The following is a 24790-nucleotide window of genomic DNA, read 5'->3' as shown; positions in this document are numbered from 1 at the left end:
TATAAATTAATCACTGAAATGACAGAACACAGGTTTGATGGCGTGAATGGACTTTGCTATTTCAATCCTTTATGGGGATTATCTGTATAAAATTGTTGCACTTCTGTATCCCTGATGGGAGTAACTGTTGATTTAAATTAAGAAAACATGGATCACTCATGGCTTAAAAATCGGTTACCTACTCAATTTATAGCATCTAGTGTGAAACTATGTCTCCTATAAAACATTATATGCACCGTTTCACGTTTGTGTTTTGTTTATCACTTTTCTTTTAGTATGCTATGTTTTTGTCCCTGGTGTTCCTGGCAGAACTAGTAGCTGGCATTTCCGGTTTTGTTTTCCGCCATGAGGTGAGTAAAGTAAATTTTCAGTTTTTTTATTGTTTGTTTTTTTAAATGCCTATTTCTCCAACAAAGATACATTGCATATTGTTCTTCAAAATGTTGGGTTTCAACGATCTTTGGCTTAGGTTTCGGAGTATGGCTCTGTTTAATGGCGCGCAAACAAAATCATTTGTCAGGATTTGATAAACTTCTTTCTGATTCATAGACTTCCGGTAACAAGCAGATGGAGCACTGCCACCTTGAGGATTGCTCTTGAACTGACTGTTTAGCTCTAGCGTGTGTTCAATTAGAGAGAAACTCTGCTTTGAGGACTAATTTTGTCGAATAAAGCTAATATAACTGACGGACTGAAACTCACACAGCCCTTTAAGGCTGCAGTCTAAAATAGGTTCAGTTGCACAAAAATGGGAGACCAGGCAAATATTTTGTTTGGTTTGAATTTTTCAAGAATTAGCTACTTTAAAACATTTACCTGTCATAATGTTCTGGAAGGACGTAATCTGCATTCGACGAGGGGAATCTTTCATCTTTTGACAGGTCTTCCCCAAACCCCTAGAAACCCCATCGCTACCTTTACACTGAATTGGGCCAATTGAAGGAGATCCTAAAAAAAGACAAACAATAACAAAATGAGCCAGGAAGAGTTTCCAAATAAGTTAAATGATTGTATTGGTCCAGTACGGTAGTTGATAGTTCGCTGCTAATTGCGTGGTTTAGTACTTTGGTGATGCAACTGACTGCACCACAGAAAGTAGAGCCTGTCTATACACCGGGGTGTATCATGTGCATTGCTGTGGATTTCTTGACATAGCCTCAGCACACTGTGAAAGGGTATGCGCCCCATAAAAAAGCCTTATGTACAACTTGAAACAGACTTGAGATATTTATTAGCTCTGTTCTAGTCACAGCTCATATAATGTCCCTAGTATTGACTCTTAGGCTACCTCTACTATTGGTTCACAGGTAAGTCTAGTATTGGCTCTTAGGCTTTCCATAGCTCCCGCTCTTAGGTTGGCCCTAGCATCTACCTTTAGGGTGAGCCTAGTATCCCTTGTTATGCTGGCTCCAGCATGGGCTCTTAGGCCGGCCCTAGTACTTGCTCTTAGTCAGTCCTTAGTATCAACTCTTAAGATGGCCTGTGGTTGGTTCTCAGTTTGGCCCTTACATTTGTTCTGAGTGGGCTCAAGTATTAGTTCTTTGGCTGGTTCTAGCATGCGTTTTTATGCTGGCTCTCGTACCTACACATAGGGTGGACCTAGCTTCTGCCTTCATGGTAGACCTAGTATCTGCTCTTAGGCTGTCTCTAGTATCAGTTCTTAGGCTGGCTCTAGCATACTCCCTTGGCTATCTCTAGCATCAACTCCTAGGCTGACTCTAACATTAGATCTTAAGCTGCCTCTAGTATCAAGTCTTAGTCTGGTTCCAGAATCAGATCTAAAGCTGTCTTTGGTATCAGATCTTAGGCTGGCTCTAAGAGACTCCCTTAGGCTGTCTCTAACATTAACTCCTTGGCTGGCTTTAACATCACATCTTATGCTGTCTCTAGTATCAGCTCTTAGTCTGGCTCCAGAATCCGATCTTAGGCTGCCTTTAGTCTCAGATCTTAGGTTGGCTCTAGAATCTGATTAAGGCTGCCTTTAGGATTAGATCTTAGGCTGGTTCTAGCGTGAGGTCTTAGGCTGACTCCAGCATCAGCTCTGAGGCTGTGTCTATGATCAACTCATAGGTTGTCTCTAGTATCAGCTCTTAGGCTGACCTCTGCCTGGTTCAACACTGGCTCTTAAGGCTGGTCCTAGTATCCACGATTAGGCTCTTAGTCAGTAATGGATTGTTTGCACTAAATTCATCTACGAGTAAATGTTTAAAAAACTTGGTATCTTCTAATGTTACTTTCAGATCAAGGACACCTTCCTTAGGACATATACGGAAGCTATTCACAATTACAATGGGAAGGATGAAGCGAGCCTTGCGGTGGATGACATCCAAACCAAAGTAAGTACCGCTCTTTCTAGCCCCCTGATTTAAACTTCTGTATCATCTCGTATGTGCTGCATCTGATAATGCCAAAGCTCCATTGGAAAATTGTTCTTGTTCTACCATTCCTGCAACCACAGCTGGAATGTGTGTGATGTGAGTGAAGGGGCTGAGGGTGTTGGTGGGTATATGTGAGACTGTGTGCAAGAATGAAATACCATGTGCGAGGTCTTTATGAGATTGTAGTAGGCATGGGCGGAAAATCCGTTCCGCTCGCGGATTTTGCGGATTTTCGGGAAATCCACAATCCGCGAGATTTGCGAATTTCCCCCAAAATCCGCAAATCCGCGAGCAGCGGATTTTGCTCGCACTGCTCGCACTGTTCGCGTGAGTTCGCGCCCCGCGAATAAGTGCAAAATTGCAGAAATACGATCTTAGCAAAACTGAAAGTAACTACTTACCAGGTTCAAAAGTTCAGGCTCATCATTAGTAGCCATTTCCTGTAGTGCTTCCTGAGGGGCCCCTCCAGAGTTCAGTTGCCAGTTGAAACTATTATGTGACCCTGCTCTGAACCTCAGAATAGTTACACATATGCCACAAAGGTCCTGAATTACAGCTAAGGGAGACAAGCAGGAGCCAGGCTGGAAGTTAAAATCCATTAATCAGCCCCTAATTCATTATTGTCAGTTGGGGCAGGGCAGGTGTTGTAACTAATTTTGCAACAATGAAAGCACTTAGCAAGTGCAAAAGATCACTAATCAGGGCGCACTAAGGAAGCAGGTGCCAGCTAAAAAAATATTCTGTGACACATTAATCAGCCCCAAATTAATTCAGGTCACTTGAGGCAGGGAAGGTGTGCTTTGCTTTGCCGAAAATAATGTACACTGGACAACCAGAGGGTGTGGTGATGAAACAGAGGGTGGCATGGGTGGGCCAGAGGGTGGCATGAGTAGTCAGAGAGTGGCAGTGGTGACAGAGAGTGGCAGTGATGAAGAAGAGTGTCCCAAACAGGCTGGACACGTAGAAACAACAAGTTCGCAAAACTTGCGACCCGACAGGTAAGTTCGCAAATTGCGAAATTGTAAAAACCCTCGCGAACTGGCAGAAACACGGGCGAACACAAAAAAAAAAAATCCGCAAATTCGCGGGAATTCGCGGATTTTGCGGATTGCGAATCCGCAAATCCGCAAAATTCGCGAACGCGAGATCCGCAAAATTCGCCCATGCTTAGATTGTAGTCAAATTAATCTATATCTTGTAGGTTTCCCCCTGTGTTCTAAGTAGATTTCTGACTTCCAAGGATTTACAAAATTCTCCATGGACACCATAAAAACTATAAACATTTCCATGCCTATGTTCGCAGGGCAGGCACTGTGCAAGAGTTAGGTTTTGCTGAGATATGATGTAGACAGAACATCCAATTATAGTTGTAGAATCTCCAGTCCCTACCCCCAATCAAAAATGGCAGCCTTTCAGGTCCTTTCCCCAACCTGGAAACACTCTATCTAGCTCCCACCTTTTGTAAAATATTTATGTTTGTGTTTCTACTGAAAGAATGACTACACCAAATGGTTTAAATGCCTCCAACGTTCTGACTGTACAAGTACAAGCACTTCCGCTTATTAATCCTTATTGTGCGATTGCATATAGTAATACCAAGACCCCATATAAAATGAACCAAGAAAAACGGTTCCAAAAAAGAATAAAAAGAATGAAGAGGTTTGCTAGCTATCTATCTTTATTCTGGTGCTGCAAACCCTTCAATTAAAAATGGTTAATTATATACCATCATTATTTGTTTGCTGCCGACATGTTTCGTTGCTCCAACCTCAGCAACTTCATCAGGGCAAAAGATGGGGTGCACTATTCTGAATCTTCACACCTTGTCAATTTAAAGGACCTTATGATCGACAGGGCATCACATACCAGCGATAATTTAGTGGACCCCGTGTCTTATAATCACGTGTCCTCCCAGTGCTCCACGTGTATAGAGCCACTGTTGCCACGTCCCTCCGGCGCTTCCGACGGTCCACGTCGGACCGTAAGCGCCGGAGGGATGCGGCAACAGTGGCCCTATACAAGTGGAGCACTTGGTATTACTATATGCAATCGCACAATAAGTGTTGGTAATTGTCTACTGTTGGTGTGTTTGTCACTATTCTTATTTGTGCACATATATATGTTTGTATGTGATTCTTTTTTCTTCACCCAGAGAGAGTGACCATTGATGAGAAGTGGGTAAACTGGTGATTGTTAACCAGGAACCCCCTCGGGTGATTCGACCGCGAGGCACTCTCTCTGTTTCCACTTTAATTTTTGGGTGTCCATGTACAGAGGCCTTTGTTTATCCATTTTTATAAATCTAAGCATCTTGACCTTGGGTACAGTGTTAATCTACACGTTAAGGGATTCTAGATTTTTGATGATATATCAGATCCCCCATTTGGTCTAAGTCTTTGATACGTCCCGTCTTGGTAGGGCTCTTTGTGATTAAGAGTTGTTTGAGTGGGGGGCGGCTCTACCAGGTACTTTCCCCCTACAACCCTAGATATTGAGGAGAGCTTACTTGGGCAACAAGTTTAAAAAATATATATATCTTTTTTATTCGCATTTGTTATTTTCACAAACATATAGTTCACCATTTCCGTTTTTTAATGCATATATTACATATAGTTCACCATTTCCGTTTTTTAATGCATATATTACATTTTTACAGTAATTATCACTGAGTATAGCATGTAGATTCATAATCTTGCAAAAACAAAACGGCATGCATGTGTTCGTCTTTACATCGGAATTCTTAAGCGCTTAAGGTACACCATACCATCGTGTAATGTTCCCAACTTTACTATTGCCCCTGCCACATTACAAAGGAAAGGGCAATCAAAACATCAGACAGTAAGGAAGAGTAAGTAATTCCATTTGTGTGGGCCCGTTATCCATACGGTAGTGGCAATGCTACGTGTCGAGGCTTTGATAGGGCACTGCATTATCAATCCCACAATTTCCCAATTGTATCCAAAAAACAGAAAATGAAGTGCAGTCAAGGTGTGTAAGATAACTTGCGCCAAAGTAATCTAGCAGATAAAAAATGAAACACAAGAGCGTTCTCTGTGTCTCTGTCTATTTTGTAAACAAAACTTTAAAACTAACTGCCAGGGGTCTAGATCAGTATATCTTGTACGAGTTATTAGTCCTGGGCTAGTATCATCTGGAGGGCAATGCGGGAGACCCGGGCGGTGAAGGGCTGCAAATCTCCCTCCCATGCTAAAAGAACACGGTGGAGAACAAACCTTCCCTACGCTCGAGTGTCATAGATGCTCATGTCCGGTCGGGAATGCCTCCCACATTAACACAGTACTTTATCCAGCTCTAATTGTCTGAATCAGACAACTCTATATCGGATGACTGTGGTGGTGCATGACCCTTATCTCAGACTTTCACTAAGTCAGCCCAGGGTTCTGCAAGCGGTTTACGTCTTTTAGTCACTCTATCTTCTTTAAGCAGAGCCCGATCCTCAGCTCTCACCCAACATGTCAAGTCATCCTCCCATTTGGTCAGGAACGGGGTCTGCTGTGCTTTCCACCCAAGATATATGCGGGGCATATTACCAAGGGAGGCAAAATGAAATTATCGCCGCTTTTGCGGCCGTTTTCGGCCGCAAAGCAGCGATAATTTCATCGCCCAATTAGCAAGCTGTCGCTAACATCAGTTAGCGACAGCTTTTAGGTGAAAGCAAGCGGTTTTGGGCCCGCTTTGCATGTCAGCGATATTTATCGACAATGACATGCAAAGTGGGTGTACCCAACCTGTTAGCGACTGAAAGCAGTCGCTAACATCGCTATCGCCTATTATCAGTGCAGGCGTAATGACAAAAAAATTCGCGCTAAGCGCGAATATCGCTGAAAACTAACGCCTGCTCAGACCAGTTCTTAGCCTGTATATCCAATGGGAGGTGGATATTCAGGCTAAGTCCCTGTTAGCGCTAATGCCTAAATATCGCTGGTTCACCGCTATCGCCGGATATTTTATCGCTTTGGAGATAAACGTTGCTAATAGTACGTAAGCTCTTGCGATAAAATCCGGCGATGCGCGAAGAATAAAAAAAAGTTTGCTAAGCTTATTTAGCGATAAATATCGCTAGTTGTTGATAATATGCCCCTCCATCTTTTAGCCAAGAGCAAGGCTAGGTCTACAAATCTGAACCTCAGCCATTTGGATTTAGGCCTCGGGAATATTCCCAGGAGGCAAACTGTGGTATTTGGGCAACAAGTTGTGTGAATCTGGTCTTTACCCTTTCCAGAACATTGCCACTGAAGAACCACTGACATAAAACAGAGACACAATAATTCTTCTGGAAGATGATGGAACTTTAGATCATTTAATATTCATTACAAATATGTCTCCCATTCAGAGTGGTGGAGTTTGTACACAAAGGGCAGCTGGGCCGAATTTTGCCTCTGCTTTAATGACAAGAACATCAGTCTACCACTAGGTACTGTGAAACCAAAAAAAGAGATAATATTTAACACCTGTTGTTTTTAAGCATGGGCGGAATTTGCGAATTCGTGATATGCGAATTTGTGCCAATTCGTAATCGCGATTCGCAAAAATCCGCTAAATGTTGCGAGCTTGCGAATTTTTTTTTTTGCGAGTTCGCGAGATTTTTTTACCAGTTCGGGAACGAGAGCTTGCGCAGTCGGTCGCAACAGTCACGAACATGTTGTTTCCACTTAACCAGCCTGCTCGCGATGCCTTTTTCCTGTTTCGGGTGGCAATGACGTGTTCGAGTTCGCAATTTCCTGTTTCGGGTCGCAATGACGTGTTCGCGATCGCGGCGTCGCTCGGCCAGCTACCAAAATCTCGCAGCGCACGCGAACAGGGAGGAAAACTCATCAGCTAACGCAGAATCATGGTAAGTCAATGCCGCGCGCGCGAGATTGTAATTTTGAAGCGCGAACAAGAAAATTGCGCGTGATTTGCGGATCGCAAAATTGCCAAAAATTCGCAAATTCCAAAGGCGGAATGAATTTTCCACCCCTACTTAGTTGTTTTCAGTGTCCTGAAATTTCAAAAATGTGATATGCAGCTCTCTGAATAATATTATTAATAATCATTATAATAATCCTATTAACCATGTAACAATAATAATAATAATAATAACAATAATAATGATAATTGATATTTCTAAGATTGTCATGAATATGATTATGATTTTTATTGTTGTTATTAAATATTCATATCGTTATTAAGAGCATGCTTTTGATGGTAATTCTTGTTATTGTATTCCTCATGATTATTATTATGCCTATTGTTATTACAACCACAAATAACTTCCGGGTAAAGAATGGTATACCACTTCTCCATGTTTTCTACCTTGTTGTGTATTTTAATTAAATTGAGTATATGACGTATTTTTCACGAAGTTATGTTAGAAGGCAAAGAAACAATATTACAAACAGGGACATTTATTTCGAGGTGTCATTTTGTTTGTGTTTGGGGTGTCTTAGTTTGTTCTAATTTTTTCTTCTAAACTCAAATGTATTTGATAGAAATCATTATGTCCAAAACATTGCACCAGTCTTTTCGGTTGTATTTATTCTGCACATTTATTTTTTATTTATTTTATTTTTTATTTAAAGAGTTTTATATAGCGCTGGCTAGACCCGGAGGTATCAGAGCGCTTTGCATGAGAATCAACAATGTAACAGAAAAAGTTCAACAATTACAAATTAAATCCCAGAAAAATAGGCAATATAATTAGGAGAGGAGAGAGAGAGGAGAGAGAAAAGTAGTGGAGGGGGCAGGGGAGGTGAGAAAGGGAGGATAAGGGAAGAGACAATAAGGAGAGACGAAAAGAAAGTCTGTCTAAAGACCGACTAAAGACCGACTGAGTAGGTGAGGCCCCAGGAAGGAATCCAAAGCCCATCTCACCTATAGCTAAACCAGGAAACTCATCGGGCATCAGACAAAAAAAGTTCTGTCTCAATACTTTGAGAGAGGGGAGAAGGAGAGACATAAATAGAGGGAGGATGCGGGAGGAGACGACAGGAGGGATGAAAGGAAGTGCAACAATGTGGTTTAACAGTGTAACAGAAAAAGATCAACAATTACAACATTACATCAGACAATCAGCAATACATTAGGAGAGGAGAGAAAGGATAGAGAAAGGAAGTGGGGGGTAGGTGAGGTGAGAACGTGAGGATAAGGGAAGAGACAACCATAGAGACGAGAGGAAGTCTATCTAAAGACCGACTGGGTAGGTGACGACCAAGGAGGGAATCCACGGTCCATCTCCCCTATAGCTAAACCAGGTAGCTCCATCGGGCATCAGACAAAGTAGTTCGGTCTCAAGTGTCGAGGGAAGAGGATCGCATAAAAACAGGATGGGAGGGAGATACGGCAGAAAGATGAAGGAAAGTCTGTCCAGAGAACCGCTGGGTAGGTGACGGTCGAGGGGGAAATCCCAAAACCCATCTCCTCTATAGCAATCATGTAGCTCCGCCGGGCTTTGGCCAAATAGCTAGGTCTTAATGAGAAACATTAAATAACATGGAGGGCAAAATAAATGGAGCGTAGAGGGGAGGGAACAGGGAAGGTGAGAAAGGGAGGATATGGGAAGAGACAACAAGGAGAGACAAAATGAAATCTGTCTAAAGGCCGACTGGGTACGTGACGACCAAGGAGGGAACCCATGGCCCATCTCCCCTATAGCTAAACCAGGTAGCTCCATCGTCGGTAGCTTTTTTCCATTTTATGTTATACAAAATCTATACAAGAAGATAGGTGCATCACTGGGATATTCATAATTTGTCCTTTTTTCCTTTGAAGCTGCGCTGTTGTGGTGTGCAGAGCTACTACAACTGGACCAGTAGCAGTTACTCGGCTGAGTATGGAATTCCTTCAAGCTGCTGCTCAGACCTCAACGACTGTAAACCTGAGGACATGCGTAACATGACTATTGCTGCTACTAAAGTCTACCAGAGGGTACGTATTGCTCTGGATGGTACCAAGAAAGTTGCAACCAATGAGTGAGTGGCGTAGCACATAACATTGATTGTGGGCCATTCCGTGAATATCAACATGTGTCAACTTTCAAACTTAAGAAGCATGGGCAGTGTGTTCATCATAAACATGCCACGGTGTAAAACACAGCTTTCTGTTTGCAGATATCCTAAAGAATATTACATAATGAAAACCTGTGCACACACATATGAATCAAACATCTAATATGGCAGTTTGTGAAACTGGAGGAAAGAACAGTTGATGCCTGTTGATCTCGTTCTTTTAATTGTTTGTTGAAGAAAATACCATCCAACACGTGTTTTGTCAGAATACAGTACACTCTGACTCTTCAGGGCTAGGTCCTAATAGATATGAAAGAATTAATCCCCCACAACCGGTGATAATTCCAACCCAGTTAGGTTATCTGTAGATTGTTCGGCGGGTGAAGCAAGAGAATCAATGGCTCCGATATATGAAAATTTCTTCACTGTGTTACTTCAAGAATTAAAGGCTCCTCGGTAATTGCCTGGTGGTCTGCCAGACCCCGGATACGGCGTCTTCCTCGTGGACAATGGAGGGCATCAGCGTAAAGTGAGGAAATTTGCCCTTCAGTTACGTGAAAGGGTCAAGGTTGGGGGAAGAGACGCAAAGGAGGCTGGAGATCTGGATATTGAGTTTGAGTTTTAAGTTTGAGTTTTAAAATATTTGTAAAGCGCTCATACACCTGCGGTTTCTTGGCGCTACAACTAACAAGGTCCAGGGCTAAAAGACGGGGGAAACTGTTGGGGATTTAGTCAAAAGACTTTGTGAACAAGTGGGCCTTGAGAAGTTTGCGAAAATGAGGGTACAGAGTGATGGTACGGAGTTCCAGGGGAAGGGAGTTCCAGAGTATCGGGGCAAGGGTGGCAAATTTTGAGCCTCCCCACTTCTTAGTCCGGTAGCGAGGGACGGTGAGGAGGGACTGGGAGGACGAGCGAAGTTCCCTGGTGGGTACGTAGGGGGTGATCTCTGAGGAGATAAATGCTGGTGCCAGGCCCAATCGGGCCAAGAAGGTGATGGAGGCGAGCTTGAATTGGATCCGGGCTCGCACAGGGAGCCAGTGTAGGGATTTCAAGAGGGGGGAAGAACGGTGGAATTTAGGAAGATTGAAGACCAGGCGGGCCGCCTGGTTTTGTATCTGCTGCAAATGCCGTAAGCTGTATGCAGGGATACCTGCATATAGGGCGTTGCCGTAGTCCAGGCGGGACACCACCATGGCTAAGATGATGAGTTTAAGAGCAGAGAAAGTGAAGAAACAGGACACCCTGCGTATAGTGCGCAGTGAAAGGAAAGAGGAAGATACCACAGAGCTAACCTGGGAGTGAAGGGTGAGTTGGGAATTGAGTTTTATGCCGAGGGTTTTTACAGAGGTAGTAGGTTCGGGAGAGGGGCCAAGAGAAGGGGGCCAGAAGAGAGAGGACCAGGGGCTGGATGAGCCACCCGTCAACACCAGCTCGGTCTTATCGGGGTTGAGTTTAAGGTGGTTGTGGCTCATCCAGTCCCGGATATGGAGCATGACAGATTGGAAATTAAGGACAGAAGCGGGAGAGGAGGAGAGGTTAAAGACAAGCTGGAGGTCATCCGCATAATTAAATACGGCGACCTCCATTTGTTGAAGAGAAAAGATAAGAGGGGTGACATAGAGATTGAACAAGAGGGGGGAAAGGGAGGAGCCTTGGGGGACCCCGCACTGGACTTTCCAGACGTCCGCTGTAAAATCACCCAGGCGGACGGCCTGGGTGCGGTCGCTCAGGAAGGAGGATAGCCAGACCAGAGCAGTCCCCCCGATCCCCGCCGCCCTGACACGGGAAAGCAAGATGGTGTGATCCACCGTGTCAAAGGCGGCTGAGAGATCGAGGAGCACTAAGGCCTGGCACTGGTTGGTATCCATACCCTCCCTGAGGTTGTCTAAGACCGAGATGACAACGGACTCCGTGGAGTGTGCGGGGCGGAAGCCGGCCTGGCGGGAAGCGAGAGCTCCATGAGTCTCTACAAAGGAGCTCAGAGCGCAGGTGACATGGCGCTCGAGCACCTTTGCCAGAAAGGGTAGAAGGGAAATCGGGCGGAAATTGGCAGGGACAGAAGGATCTGCCCCAGGTTTTTTGAGAATCGGCACAATAACCGCGGACTTCAGGGGGGGTGGTACCACACCTTGAGCCAGAGAACTGTTGAGGAGATGAAGGGGGGGGGTCCGGGCAGGTAACAAAGATATGGCGGAGAATGTGAGCAGAACAGGGGTCAAGTGGAGAGCCAGATTTAACCAAGGGTACTAAGGAGGACAGAGCTTCCTTAGATATGGGGGGGAGGGCAGTGAGTTGTCCCTTGGAAGGGGGAAATTGGGGGTCAACAAAGGAGGGAGAGGGGGGCGGGATGTTGGCTTTAATGGTCTCAATTTTGTGGATGAAGTAGTTGTTGAGGGAGTGGCAAAGTTCCTCGGAGGGGGCGGGTTTGAGAGCAGTTCTGGCTGCACATGAAGAAGGTCAGCAGTAGATCAGACCAATCGATATGGAAATCGGAGCAGAGTTCCTTCTACTGCCAATCTCAATGGAAAATATTGGATGATGATCACTAGAGGGACTTGCTGCATCTGTGTTTAGAGTAAGGGAGAGTCAAAGGTAGAGCTAACCTACCCGTTAGCGACTGTGGCCCGTTGCCAACCCCAGACATTTAAAGAGACCAAAGATTAAGAAGTGCAAAAAAGATAAACAAGGCAACAGGCCTGCTGCTTAACTACAATTGTCAAAGGCATGAATATTCCCCTAAAATAAGATTTTGCACAACAGGATCCCATGGACACACGAAGAAGCCTGTTGGTTCTGGAAATTGAAATATAGATGCTTCAGGGTCATAGAATGATGTGCCTGGCTGTGAAACCCAACCATGCACATCCTCATCCCTGTAAAGTTAGGGATTCTTCTGAATGATAGTGTTGAAAGGATATAGTGTAGTTACTAACGAGTGAATATAAGCTGTTTGCTCTTCTTGGAAATACAAGCACCGTATTCCTCTGTGATATAAAGTGAATTTTGTGTTAAATGAAAGTGAATACAACCAACATGCTTTGTTTTGTGCCCTAGCAAGTTACACCCTTGTTTCTGAAGGTAGTAGTAACTGTAAACTGATGAACATGGCCCGAGTGAATGTGTGGTATTATATTTAGGGGTGAGCGAAGAGTTCCGCCTGCCCACTCCGCACTCCATGTGGAGTTTCTCAGAACTCTGTAAAGTGATGCAGAGCAGAGTTTTTTTAATCTTAATTTGGTGAGCGCAGGTGAGAAAAATCTCATGCTAGATCTCCTCCGGGAGAGATTTCTCAATGAGTATAGTCATGGCAGGTCATGAACGCAGGCGATGAGAAGTCTGCCTCTCACCTTGAGTAAGCTGCCGCTCAAGTATATTATCTACACGAGTGGCAGAAAGAAGCAGAACCTTTGCTGTGATTCGTAGTGCTGTTTGCGCTGATTTTACAGCATGGAACAACCTCCTGGTGCTTAAAATAAGCACGAGCAGCACAACTTATAACACTATGCTGCTTGCAGAACAATGTGGAGTGCAGCAGAGTTTTCTCAGGACTTCAAGGAGTTCTGTGGAGCAGAACGCCACAAACGCCACCCAGGCCGATTTATATTACATAAGAGATAATGCCACCCAGCCCTCATGTAAATTTCTGCAGACTGCAGGGGCTCATTAACAGAAACAGCATGCTTGGATCCATGCAGCGAAACAGAATATCCAAATCTGATTAACATTTGATGAGGCTATGCAGTTATAAAGCTGTTTATGGGCCAGCTGCTCCAGCGTCAGACAGGCACAGCCAGTATTAAGAGCAGCGAAAGAGAAATCAGCCATGCGTCTTCTTTTTTGTTCTCTTTGATGCCTGTTCATTTATTGGAAGACATTAGTCTTAAACTGTGCACTATCTTAGCCATTTATTAAACCCTCCTTGGAAATGCATACTCTATTAGCATATATGGAAGAAAAATAAAAAATAAAAATAATATATATATATATATATATATATATATATATATATATATATATATATATATATATATATCCATGTCCTTCTTTTCCTGATGCCTGCTTAACCAGAGTTAATTTCGCCCAGCACCAGGTGGGCTAACAAGAAGCTAAGGTGCCTTCTTGGTCCTTCACCATCACGCCAAGCGTTCCCCAAACCCAATGGCTTCCAAATCTCTAGACCCATGCCCCTTGCTGTCCTGTTTACACACCTTAATAGGCCCGATACTTGCGCTCTCCTGTACTGAGTACTTTTTTAAAAAAAAGTTTCCCTTTATTGGTTTTCATTCCATCAGTGAAACCTGGTGTATTCTTCTGTTTTAATAGTGTGACACTTTAGATTTATAGTGCTTTACCCCTATTTCACCAGGCTTGTGAAGTCTTTTTCCACCTGAAGACCTTCTAGACAATTTGTTGGTTTCTGTGGGCAGAAGAGCCCTGCTGATTGTAATATCGTGTTTCAAACTATAGTTGCCCTGTGAAGCCAGACACAGAGCTCTGACTACATAGCCCTTTAGGATCAAGGACTAGGCCCAGCCAAAGGTGCCTCTTGTGGCATTTCACAGGGCTCTGCCCACAGTTTCATATCTAGGTTACATGACAGACTTTGGCCAACATGCTTTGTGGGGATTAAAACAGGAAATCGACCTTGGTGCCCTTAGCAGCTTCATAGCAATCATTTCCATAAGTGCCTTCTGGGGACAGATGCTTTGCTACACCGGAAAAACGGTGAGGCTGTGTGCCAAGCCCGGCTCCTGGGCACCATCTTGGTCCACAAGGCCTATCTGCAAACTTCACCTACTACCATTATTGGGTTTTCTTTTGAAGCTTGGACCTGGCCTTCACCCGACAAGCTCTTCTCTCATTTGTCTCTGTGAGGTTTTATGAAGGGCCTTCTGGGGGTGGCTTTTGATGGCTATCTTTTGCACTTTAAGTCTTCATTTATACATGCCAGGGTTTTCCCCCAAGGTCTACTATCCTGTGTTCCATGGTGTCTTGATTAGGACTTGGCCATGAAGACTTCATTGATCTAACATAAGATTTGCCTTTTAGCTCTTGGGTCCAGTTGTCCCCAGCTGCCTGAATTCCTCACCATGGCAGAATGCCCCTTCAATAGACATTCAGTTGTCCCAGTCCCTGCCTGTGATATGTCTGGTGATTTACTAATAATTTTTTTGGTAAGGTTTTCAAGCTCAACCTTTTTATTACAGAATCAGGGGAATAGGGTTAAGTGCCAGAAATCATAGTGCAGATTTCATGAAACAGACGAAACTTCCTTGTCGCACATCACCTATATTATCTTTCCCCATCCCCAGTCTTGAGCATAATCAAAGATTAACCTTATTATTAATTATATTGTAAAGGAGTTAGATTATCTAAAATCTATCTACACTGTGACCCACTGTAAGAATAAGACAAGGAGAACGGAGGAGGTTAACAAGAAATATCATGCTTAAGAACCTCTTATTATATTTGATATAGGAATTAGACGATAAACCTTTCCAGCTGTGTGTACCAGCTGTCACAGGCTGCCATGTTCTCTTTGTCAGTAGATGCCCCCTGCACCAGGGGCGGTGGGTGACATTTGAAAGTGGTTGGGCGCAAACTGATTTGCATACAGCACCGTAGCGAGCGAGCGCAGCGAGCGAGCCCGACCCCAAAAAGGCGGGTTTGAGGCAGTTACCCCCCCCCCCCCCCCCCCCCAAGAAAATTTGGGAAGAAAAATCGTGCATTTTCAAGCAAATTTGAGAAAGCAGGAAGGTTAATAAAGCAATTGCAAAAGTGAAGTTATTACATTAATAGATGGCATAACATAGGTAGCTACTTATTCAGTATAACCACAGAGCTTCATACATTCCGTCCTATTACGCTCAGGTGCTGAATTCAGACTATAAGACTTGCATGAAAATCTCAGCTCTAAGAGTAGAAGAAGTTGCAAAGCAATTGTGAAAGTGCAGTTATTACATTAATAGATGGCATAACATAGGTAGCTGCTTATACAGTATAACCACAGAGCTTCATACATTCCGTCCTATTACGCTGCTGAATTCAGACTATAAGACTTGCATGAAAATCTCAGACAGCCCTTCAGACAGTATTCTAGAAAGCCCTTTGGACATTGTTCTAGACATCCCTTCACACAGTGTTCTTGACAGCCCTTCAGAAAGTATTCTACACAGCCCTTCAGACACGGTTCTAGACATATCTTCACACAGTATTCTAGACAGCCCTTCAAACACTGTTCTATACATCCCTTCAGACAGAATTCTAGACGAAATCACGCCCAACAAAACGGCGCCGGCACAGCACCAAACCAGAAATCTAACATAAAAGCGGAAACACACACTGAGTTGCAGCTTCAGCGTAAGTAGAGGACCTGCAAAGAAAATGATGTCAGCCTGACGAAAATGAACAATTTTTATTTCATAAAAATTACTCTCTCAATGTAGTGGTGGTGGTGTAACCCCATGATATCCCCTCCAGACAACTCCCAGTCTTTGTCCACTCCACAGCCCGCTTCCTTTCTCAGTATGCACCCCCCTTTTCTATACATCTCCATATAGCAATATAGAGATAGTCCTGGTGGGAATATGATCAGCTAAAACTCAGCATGCACCCCAGGACACTTATTTAGAAGAAAGATATGTGAAAGTATTGTAATGTTATAGGTATGGAAGAATCCTCTTCACATCCTTGGACCTTCTGTCCCCTGATGGTCTACAACCTCCCTTTCATCCATTCCTCCTAGAAAGGCCTGCCAGGAGCAGTTTCCATCCGTCTGAACCCCCTCCAAGGTCTCCCAGCGTGGTATAGCTACATTCTCTGTCCCACTCCCTGAAGGAAATCTGGTAAGCTACACAGTCGATGTTCTCATTCCATACGTCCGAGGCAGTGTCAGATGGGCCTTCCATCACCGCCACAAACCTGAATGAATGTACCCACTCAGGCATAAAACCCATTCTTCCACCACCTTTCAAGGACAGGAATGTTCTCCTCATGTACATAAGAGGGAAGATGGTGAAGATACAATATATCCGGTGCAAAGTTATAGTAAAAAAAAAAAAAAGTGGAACAATGCGAAAAAGAAGTGACCCATAATAGTAATATAAAAAAAACATTTGTTGAAAAAGTGTTACAACTGTGACGTCACAGAGTCGGCTTGAATCCCTGGACGGAGAGCACGGCAGCCTCTCGTCTCTTCTGAAATGCCGCACTTCGCAAGGGCTTGAAACGTTCCACCAATGCGGCCCAATGAAGCCTCGCGGGCCTGTTCAACTGGTGCAGCACTCTCTCGCGGCAGGCTTGCAGGTCTCCTGGAACGCCGCACTAAGTCCTCACACTCTTACTGACGGTACTCGCCCATGGCAGCCTCGCAACATCCCTTGGCTGTATGAAATCTAATGCCGCAACAGAGTCATGTTCCCAGACCCATGGTACATTATTTCAGTCTTTCCCGCCAAAGCATTACACTTGGCCGGCACACTCCACGCACGCGCACATGTACACACACACACCTCCCTTGGCAACACGCTTCACAAACAGCCCTGATAATGTTAAAACAGCTGCCCTCCAATCGTTTAGCATGAGGTGGGGTTAAACACACCCCTATAAACATGCTCACAGTGGTGGCATGCATGCAAAGAAACAATATCCTTGCCCATCGAGTGTTTTGCCTCCTATACTCACTGTCAGTACAATTTTACTTGCTGCACGATAGATAGCATACACTTTAAAATCACGCAGGTAAATGCCCTCTTGCCACCAGTTCATTCCCTTAAGGCATGTACTGCCACACAATGAAATGCTGAATATGCCTAGTTCCCCTGTGTTGGCACACAGGTCCTGGAGAATCTAAAAACACGGCACAGTCGCTTCACAAATAAAAAAACAAAACATTATTTATCAGGTGCTGGCTCGGTAGGACAGAGTCAGGCGACTTACCTGAACGGGTCCGCTGCTTCTGGTCTGGTCCTGGGCTGGCTGGGGTCCCGTGTTCTGCAGCTGCCTGAGCTCCCTCGGAGGCAAAGCCACAGCATGCCACAGAGATAAGAAGCAGACGCACGCATCCCGGTGAAATGGCCAATCACTGCATGGCTTCACTGTGTGAAGCCATGCAGTGATTCAGTGATTGGCCATTTACTTGTGGCTGAGGCAGTGTGTGCCACCCCCACGCACGGCATCCAATGATGGATGCTGCGCGGTGGACCAGCCAATCCTGGGGCTGCATGCAGCGCCAGGATTGGCTAGGGGGGCACATTTGCTTCTCGCCCTGTCGCCCCTTGTAAACTCGGGCTACGGCAGGCTGAGAAGTACCCCTGGGTCCTGCTGGGGAACTGTAGTGCGCATGCTTGGGAAAGTTGGATCCCAACTTGCACTTGCGCACTACGGTCTGTCTGCTGCAGCCTGAGTGTACTGTCACTCAAGCTGCAGCAGGCGCCACCCCCTGTGCATTCCGAAATCGCCGGGTGTGTCCCGGCGGCTGAATCGCAATCCTTACAATAAATTACTCTGTACAACACACTAGTACAGAGTAATTTATTGTAAGGATTGCAGCCACGATGCGGGTCCATGTGGCTGGTGGGGCTACGCCCCTACGCCCCAATGGACGCACCGCGGCTGCCCTGAACTCTTCTTAGTTATCCATCATGTAAGGCACTCTGCAAACAACAAATCTGGTGATACCAATGGCCACTCTTGGTGCGAACTGGGGAAATGCAGGGCTTAAATGTGTCTTGCCACACCATAGTCCACCTTCTGTACCCCTTTTCCATTGTACTCACTGGTAGCAACATGTCCTTAATTTTGCAGTGCAGTAGCTCCACTCAGAAGTGATGCCTATTGCCCTGTGTTAATTATGTTCTGTGGCCACTTGTAGCAGAAACCTCTTTTTATATTTTTCTGAAAATGTTTTTTTGCCATTAGTAATATGACTGCGATTGTTTTGTTGACTGTCACAACCTGTTGCGTTGGTTTTGCATAGCTGGTCGCTAATATTTTTGCATAAATGTTATGCGCAAAATGGAGGTTAGACGCTGCCACAGATATGGCAAGGCCACTCCACCTCATCTTCTTCACCACATACTTCCTGGCTGGGATTTACAAGTTTTCCTCATTCATTAATCAGTCCTCCTAGGATTACTTTATGTTTGATGACGTATAGACATCATTACCTACAGAGCATGCTGGCGAGCAATATCTACTTTATCTCAGAAGGACAAAAACGTGACTTAACCAGAGTAGGTAGAGTTTCAAAAGTGTAAGATGCACCTGACCTAAGACATATTGTAACTCTTAATCATCAACCTCTCCCAAATTCTAACCATGACATTAGCACTCATCCTTACAATCACACATTTAACTGTCCAATTAAAAAAAAAAACTACCAAAGCAGAAACAATGCAATATTGGATCGTTTTCAAATTTTTCATTGCAAATAAGTTTATAGCCACTTGATCCCTATCTTGGCGGGTGAACAATGATAGTCTGTCTGTTATTTGATAATGTACTTATCATTGTCTTTCACTCATATATGCAAATTTATCAACATTGTTTTTTTTAATCTGCAGGGGTGCTACGAGCTTGTGACCAGTTTTATGGAAACAAATATGGGAATTATCGCTGGAGTGGCATTTGGGATTGCATTCTCTCAGGTACAAAATTGTATTTCTGCTTTTCTATCCTGTAGTGTGACTTTTGCAATGAAAAAAGGTTACATAGTTGAGAAAACCACAAAAAATATACGGGTCTGTACAGTGTTATGGCATTTTTTGTCACTCAGTGAAAAATGGTATTGTCTGTAACTTAGTTGAAAGTGAATAAAATCCTAATAATAAAAAGATTCTAGGACAAAAGCCCTCAGCCACATTCGGGTGGCATGCTTCATCATAGGGTTACTCCTTAACCCGGAGAAATTTCTGAGGTGAGGGCTACGGGCCTGATTCACAGAACTAACTTAAGATAAAAACCTTAACTTACTACCATTTTGGTATTCACAGAAGGCACTTACTCATTTTGGTATTCGCAGAAGGCACTTACCGCCTGATTCATCATTTTCCCGTTTTGCGAGGCCCTAATAGCGATTCATAGCGAATCGCTATTAAGGACTCGCAAAACGGGGTTCATGTAGAAATTGCATGAAGATATGCGATTCCTACATATTCCTTATTTGCGATTAGCAAATTGCTAATCGCAAATAAGGAATAACTCGCCATTCATTCCTATGGGCCAAAAGGCCCATAGGAATGAATGGGGAGTATTCCTTATTTGCGATTAGCAATTTGCTAATCGCAAATAAGATAGCGATTTGAAGGGTACCAGGGGTGTCCAAAGGACACCCTGTAGCACCCCTCAAATGAAATTTTACACAGGTGTTGCACACACACATGTTCAAAGGACATGTGTGTGTGTAACATGCAACTCAGAAAAATGCATTTAAATGCATTTTTCTGAGTTTTCGCAATTTACCACGAGGTCTGACCTCGCGGTAAATTGCGGCTAGAAATTGCGAATTCGCAAAATTAAATTGGATGATGAATTGCATTTAAGGAATCTCAAATAGAGATTCCTTAAATGTAATTCCTCGCAAAATTGCGAGATCGCAATTAGCGATTTTTACATTTGGGATGCTGAATCCCAAATGCAAAAATCGCTCTCGCAAAGGGACAGATTCTGAGAATCTGGCCCTTTGCAAGCGCTATTTTCTTTGATGATTCGGGCGGTTACTCATTTCGGTATTCACAGAAGTTAGGAGTCCTAACTTTGGGACTCCTAAATGCCTTCTGTGAATACCGAAAGTCTTAAAGTTAGGATTTTTCTCAGTTTAGGAGTAGTAAAGTTAGGACTCCTAACCTTAGGACTCCTAAACTGAGAAAAATCCTAACTTTAAGACTTTCGGAATTCACAGAAGGCATTTAGAAGTCCTAAAGGTAGGAGTTCTAACTTTCTTACTCCTAAACTGAGAGAAATCCTGACTTTAAGACTTTCGGTATTCACAGAAGGCCTTTAGGAGTCCTAAAGTTAGGACTCCTAACTTCTGTGAATAACGAAATGAGTAAATGCTTTCTGTGAATACCAAAATGGTAGTAAGTTTAGGAGTTTGTCTTAAGTTAGTTCTGTGAATTGGGCCCGACGACTCCAGATCCCACGAGGAGCTTTTCTACATGAAAGTTATCCCTATGATAGTGTCAGGTTTGGATGATGAGGCAGAGCAGAATGAGAAAACAATCAGTAAAAACTACCTTTTGGTGAAACTGTACTACTTTATTCAATCCCCAAAGATAGGAATAAAAACAGCAATGTAATCTTATCAACTCTAGCACCTTGTGGGGGTCGTAAACTCAACTTCTAAGTGTAAGCTTACTTATTTGTGTGAAAATATTCCCTTTTACCATTTTTACAATGTTATTGTTATTACCTCAATAACTCAGTATTTTTCCTGCTTGAACAGCCAGAATTGCTACAAATTAAAATAACTTCACAAACTATGTTGTCCAGGGTATGGTCATACATGGCACATAAGATACGATGAGTATTTATTGTGTTTAGAAAAATGTGTTAATATTTATGGGGTCATTAAAACCACTCAACCCAAAGTCAGCTTGCTATGCATATATTTAGATAGTTCTGCATACCAACAGTTGTTTGTATTAAGGCTTTGCAGTTGTGTACCCAGTACCAGCTTTGAATTGTCATACCCATTCCAAATGGGTCCTTTCCACTAGATCCGACTTCTTAAGTCAACTGGTCATCAAAATCACAAAGAAAGGGCGGGGAGAGCTAATGTAAGGCATTGTCCCTGTTTCAGTGTTGTTGTCTAGTGTCTTAAACAACGCTATAAAAAGTGGGATGTTGCCACCCTAGAGAGTGTTAATAGTTGTTTGTTACTGGAATTTTAAAGAAATGTGCTATTTTAACTGGAAATACAGCAGCATTATTTGGTGTCTCTAAACAGTGACAGAGTAGTATTTAGCAAAACAAAATAACAGCACAGCTAAAACATAAATGGCCAAGCACAGTGCAACAAAACCATAAAAATAGGACACCACATAACAATCACACCAGTGAATTAATGCAAAACAAAAAAAACAAAAAACAAAAAATCACTACCACAACCAAATGCAACACAACAATGGATCACAATAACACAATGACACAATACAATATAAGACCACAGTAACACACTTATTAGAATAACAACACAACAGAACAGAGCAACATGACAAATGCACTAACACAATACAACACAGTAACACAATAGTATTCATAAAATGCAGCACAACAATGTGCCTTAAAGCAACACACAAAACAAACCACAACCCAACACCTTTCTACCACACCACACCACAACACCAGAACACAACACAGTAAATCCTTACTGAAAACAGTTGCATGTTTGTGCTGTTGTATTGTTTTTTATTGGTGTATTATTGTATTCTGTGTTGTGACGGTATGCTGCATAAAATTGGTGTGTAGTTATATTGTTCAGTTGTGATTTTTTGTTATCATTGTTTTGTTATTTTTCTGTTTTGTTGCATTTTGTTTGTGTGTTCTGTTGCACATTTGATGTGTTATTGTTGTACTGCTGTGTTTCATTCATGTTTGCTGTTATTGTGCAGTGTTATTGTAACATAGTGTATTTGTGGGTGTTGTGGTATTTGAAGTGCATTCCGTGTGCATAGATATGCAGAAATATCAATGAAATACATTCCCGCCTCTACAAATCTGCTTTCACAAGACAGGGGAGAAAGGTGTATGTATCAATCACTATGTTACTTACCACAAATGGCATGTAATGGCTCAAAAATGTTTGTGGTCTGGCCCACGGTCACTATTGAAAATATGAGATTCATGCAAGACACAATCAATAAACTCCCAGTAGCACTATAATAGTTTACTTTTCTGTAAACTTGCTTTTTTCTGCCATGTTCCCACTTTCAGGTTCTTTTTATTTACCCACTTCCTGAATTTCAGCTTTTTTATTTCTCAGTATTATTTCTATTTTTCTAATTCCGTTGTGCTGCCTAATTTTTCAGTTGTTCCTCATGTTGTTATCAAATTGCGTCTGTGCCCACAGCTTACATTTTCTTGTGTCCCTTTATTTTGCCTTTTTAAATACATTTTATACACCCAATCTGTTTGTAGAGTCACAGCTTCTGTTTCTCAATTGTTCAAAATTTGCAAATTTGTTCCATTTTTTATAGCACATATCTGCTTCCAACCCGTAGGGCGTTCCTTTCAAACCCACCTATGATCTTATAATCATGGTTACTGGGCAGTCCCTTCCGCTAAAAACTGGTTCATGGGAAGGCTGGAATCCATAGAGGGATGCAGCAGTTTATGGGACTGGTTCTCAACGGATCTTTTTATTGATTGTTGCAGAATATTAAAGCAGGTCGGATGGTATCGAATTTCCAAACAATGCTAGTAATGTAAAATGTGAACGAAGAATAAAGAAATTACCAAAATCACAATGTGGTAATTTAATAATTTACCTTGTGCTTCACAACTAAGTGATATTTGCACATAATAAGTACTCGTGATGGCCTTCACGTTTACACCATTAATCGCATGAATTTTAATTAACAAGTACTATTATTAGGTTGCACAGTGATCAATCGCGTTAAATTTTTATAACCTTCGATGTACTGTTTATATAGCCATGTAAACATAGCGTTTATAGGCCCATGTGCTGCTGGACGTTCTGTTACATTTTGTGGCACTCCGGGTAAAAAAACTGTTTTCTCATTAAGAAAAAAAAATCGAAATGTAACTTTGATAATAAATTGTGATGATCTTTTCTGAATATGCTTATTAGATTTTGTTTCTTTGTGCTTTTCATAGTTGATTGGAATGCTCTTGGCTTGCTGTCTTTCGCGATTTATAACGGCCAATCAGTACGAGATGGTGTAATAAGGTGAGTGCTTCTGTTTTTGAATGCCACTTGATGACATGTATTACCCTTCCATTATTCATCTCAATATTTTCAGGGTGCGGTCGCTTTTTAATTTAATGAGTTTGGGAGATTCCTGTGAGTTGAAGAGCAAATTGAACTTAGGAGACAGAAATAACAAACAGGTGATTTGGTTGCACGTGAACATCCTAACCATTGGGATATGAACGTGTGGTCAGTAATTGACACAGCAATTGATCTTGACAAGCTGTATGGGGCTTGCATGTGTTTTGCAACTGTGGGCCTCTATTGTGCCTCCAGAACGTCCCTTTTTTGACGTTCCGGTGGCGAAATGTGCCACTGGCATATCTATAAAGCCATGTAAAACCACGTTACGTGGCTTTTCATGGGCTTATAAATATGTGCCCCTTACATGCAGAAAACTGCGTGAAAGGGGCGTTCCATGGGTCATCCATGGCTTTTTGACACTGCCCGAGATTTACAAGAAATCGTAAGTCTCCCCAGGTGCTGCCTATGTGTAGATGTAATTCTTGTCTCATATCTAATGCAATTTGAAATCATTGAGAGGTGAGTTAGGTGTGCTCTTTAATGTGGATTAAGGAGTTTGGGCACAAAGTATGCATTTATGAATATGTGTGTGTTTTGAACTGACTACGTTTTTTAAGAGCAAGCAAATGGAAAAGCTAAAAAACAAATGAAAAGCATATGATATTTTTTTCAATGAATTTTCAGCATCAAAGTTGATGAAAAGGAGGTTCGGTTAAATAAAGCATAAGATCACTTACCCTTGTCAAATGGGGAAGCTGAGCTTGAGCCCAGGTTTTCTGGTTTCAGATGATGCTATTCAGCCACTATATATGCATCTTTTTATTTCTTCTTTTTTACATCCAAGGTTAATGTTTTGTCTTTAATTCTTTGCACATGATATTAGAGCGTGTGTGGCCAGCAGAAAACACATGAAATCTAAATTTGTTTTGGAGATTGAGAATCCAAGAGGACCGCAAGCTGAACTAGAGCCAGGTGTCTTTAGCAGCTCAACCACTTCTAGTATCATTGACTGGGACTTCAGATTGGAGATAGACAAAAAGGGTGAATAATGATGAGTTTTATTACAAGGAGAGTAAATATTAATAATTCGTTGTGGAACTCATGGGATGGAGAGAAGAATCCTAAAATCATTTAATACGTTTGCAAAGAGATCTGGAAGAATGAGCAGGACAGAGGTTGCATATTTGTCAGTGGCTGTTGGGACAGTTAGCAAGAGAGAGCTCCTAACCAAAATAGGGGAGCATTTTCGTGAAAGGGTCTGAGGGTAGGTACGATGTACCCAGCTAAGTTTAATGTAAATTGGGATAAGCGCTACCTCTAGCAGGTTCATAAGAGAACTGAAATTCTACATTTCTCAACTACAGAGAACTTTTGAGGGTGAAAGACTGAAAAGTTAAACATGAAAACACATGATCAATGGTTGGTGGACATGGTTGTCTGAAGGACACACA

General features: G+C 42.8%; 1 protein-coding gene across 1 annotated transcript in view; it reads left to right on the top strand.

The window, feature by feature from the left end:
* Positions 1 to 24790, top strand: part of TSPAN7 (tetraspanin 7) — a 274845-nt gene that overhangs the window by 245013 nt on the left and 5042 nt on the right. Inside the window, exons 3-7 of the mRNA XM_086934144.1 lie at positions 276 to 350; positions 2241 to 2336; positions 9150 to 9305; positions 18949 to 19032; positions 23222 to 23294. Of these exons, the coding sequence (XP_086790270.1) occupies positions 276 to 350; positions 2241 to 2336; positions 9150 to 9305; positions 18949 to 19032; positions 23222 to 23290 (480 nt within the window). The 3' untranslated portion in view covers positions 23291 to 23294. The remainder of the gene's footprint in view (positions 1 to 275; positions 351 to 2240; positions 2337 to 9149; positions 9306 to 18948; positions 19033 to 23221; positions 23295 to 24790) is intronic.

Source organism: Lissotriton vulgaris, chromosome 8, assembly GCF_964263255.1.
Source record: "Lissotriton vulgaris chromosome 8, aLisVul1.2, whole genome shotgun sequence".
In the NCBI taxonomy this organism is placed as follows: domain Eukaryota; kingdom Metazoa; phylum Chordata; class Amphibia; order Caudata; family Salamandridae; genus Lissotriton; species Lissotriton vulgaris.
This window is presented reverse-complemented; position numbering and strand designations above follow the sequence as displayed.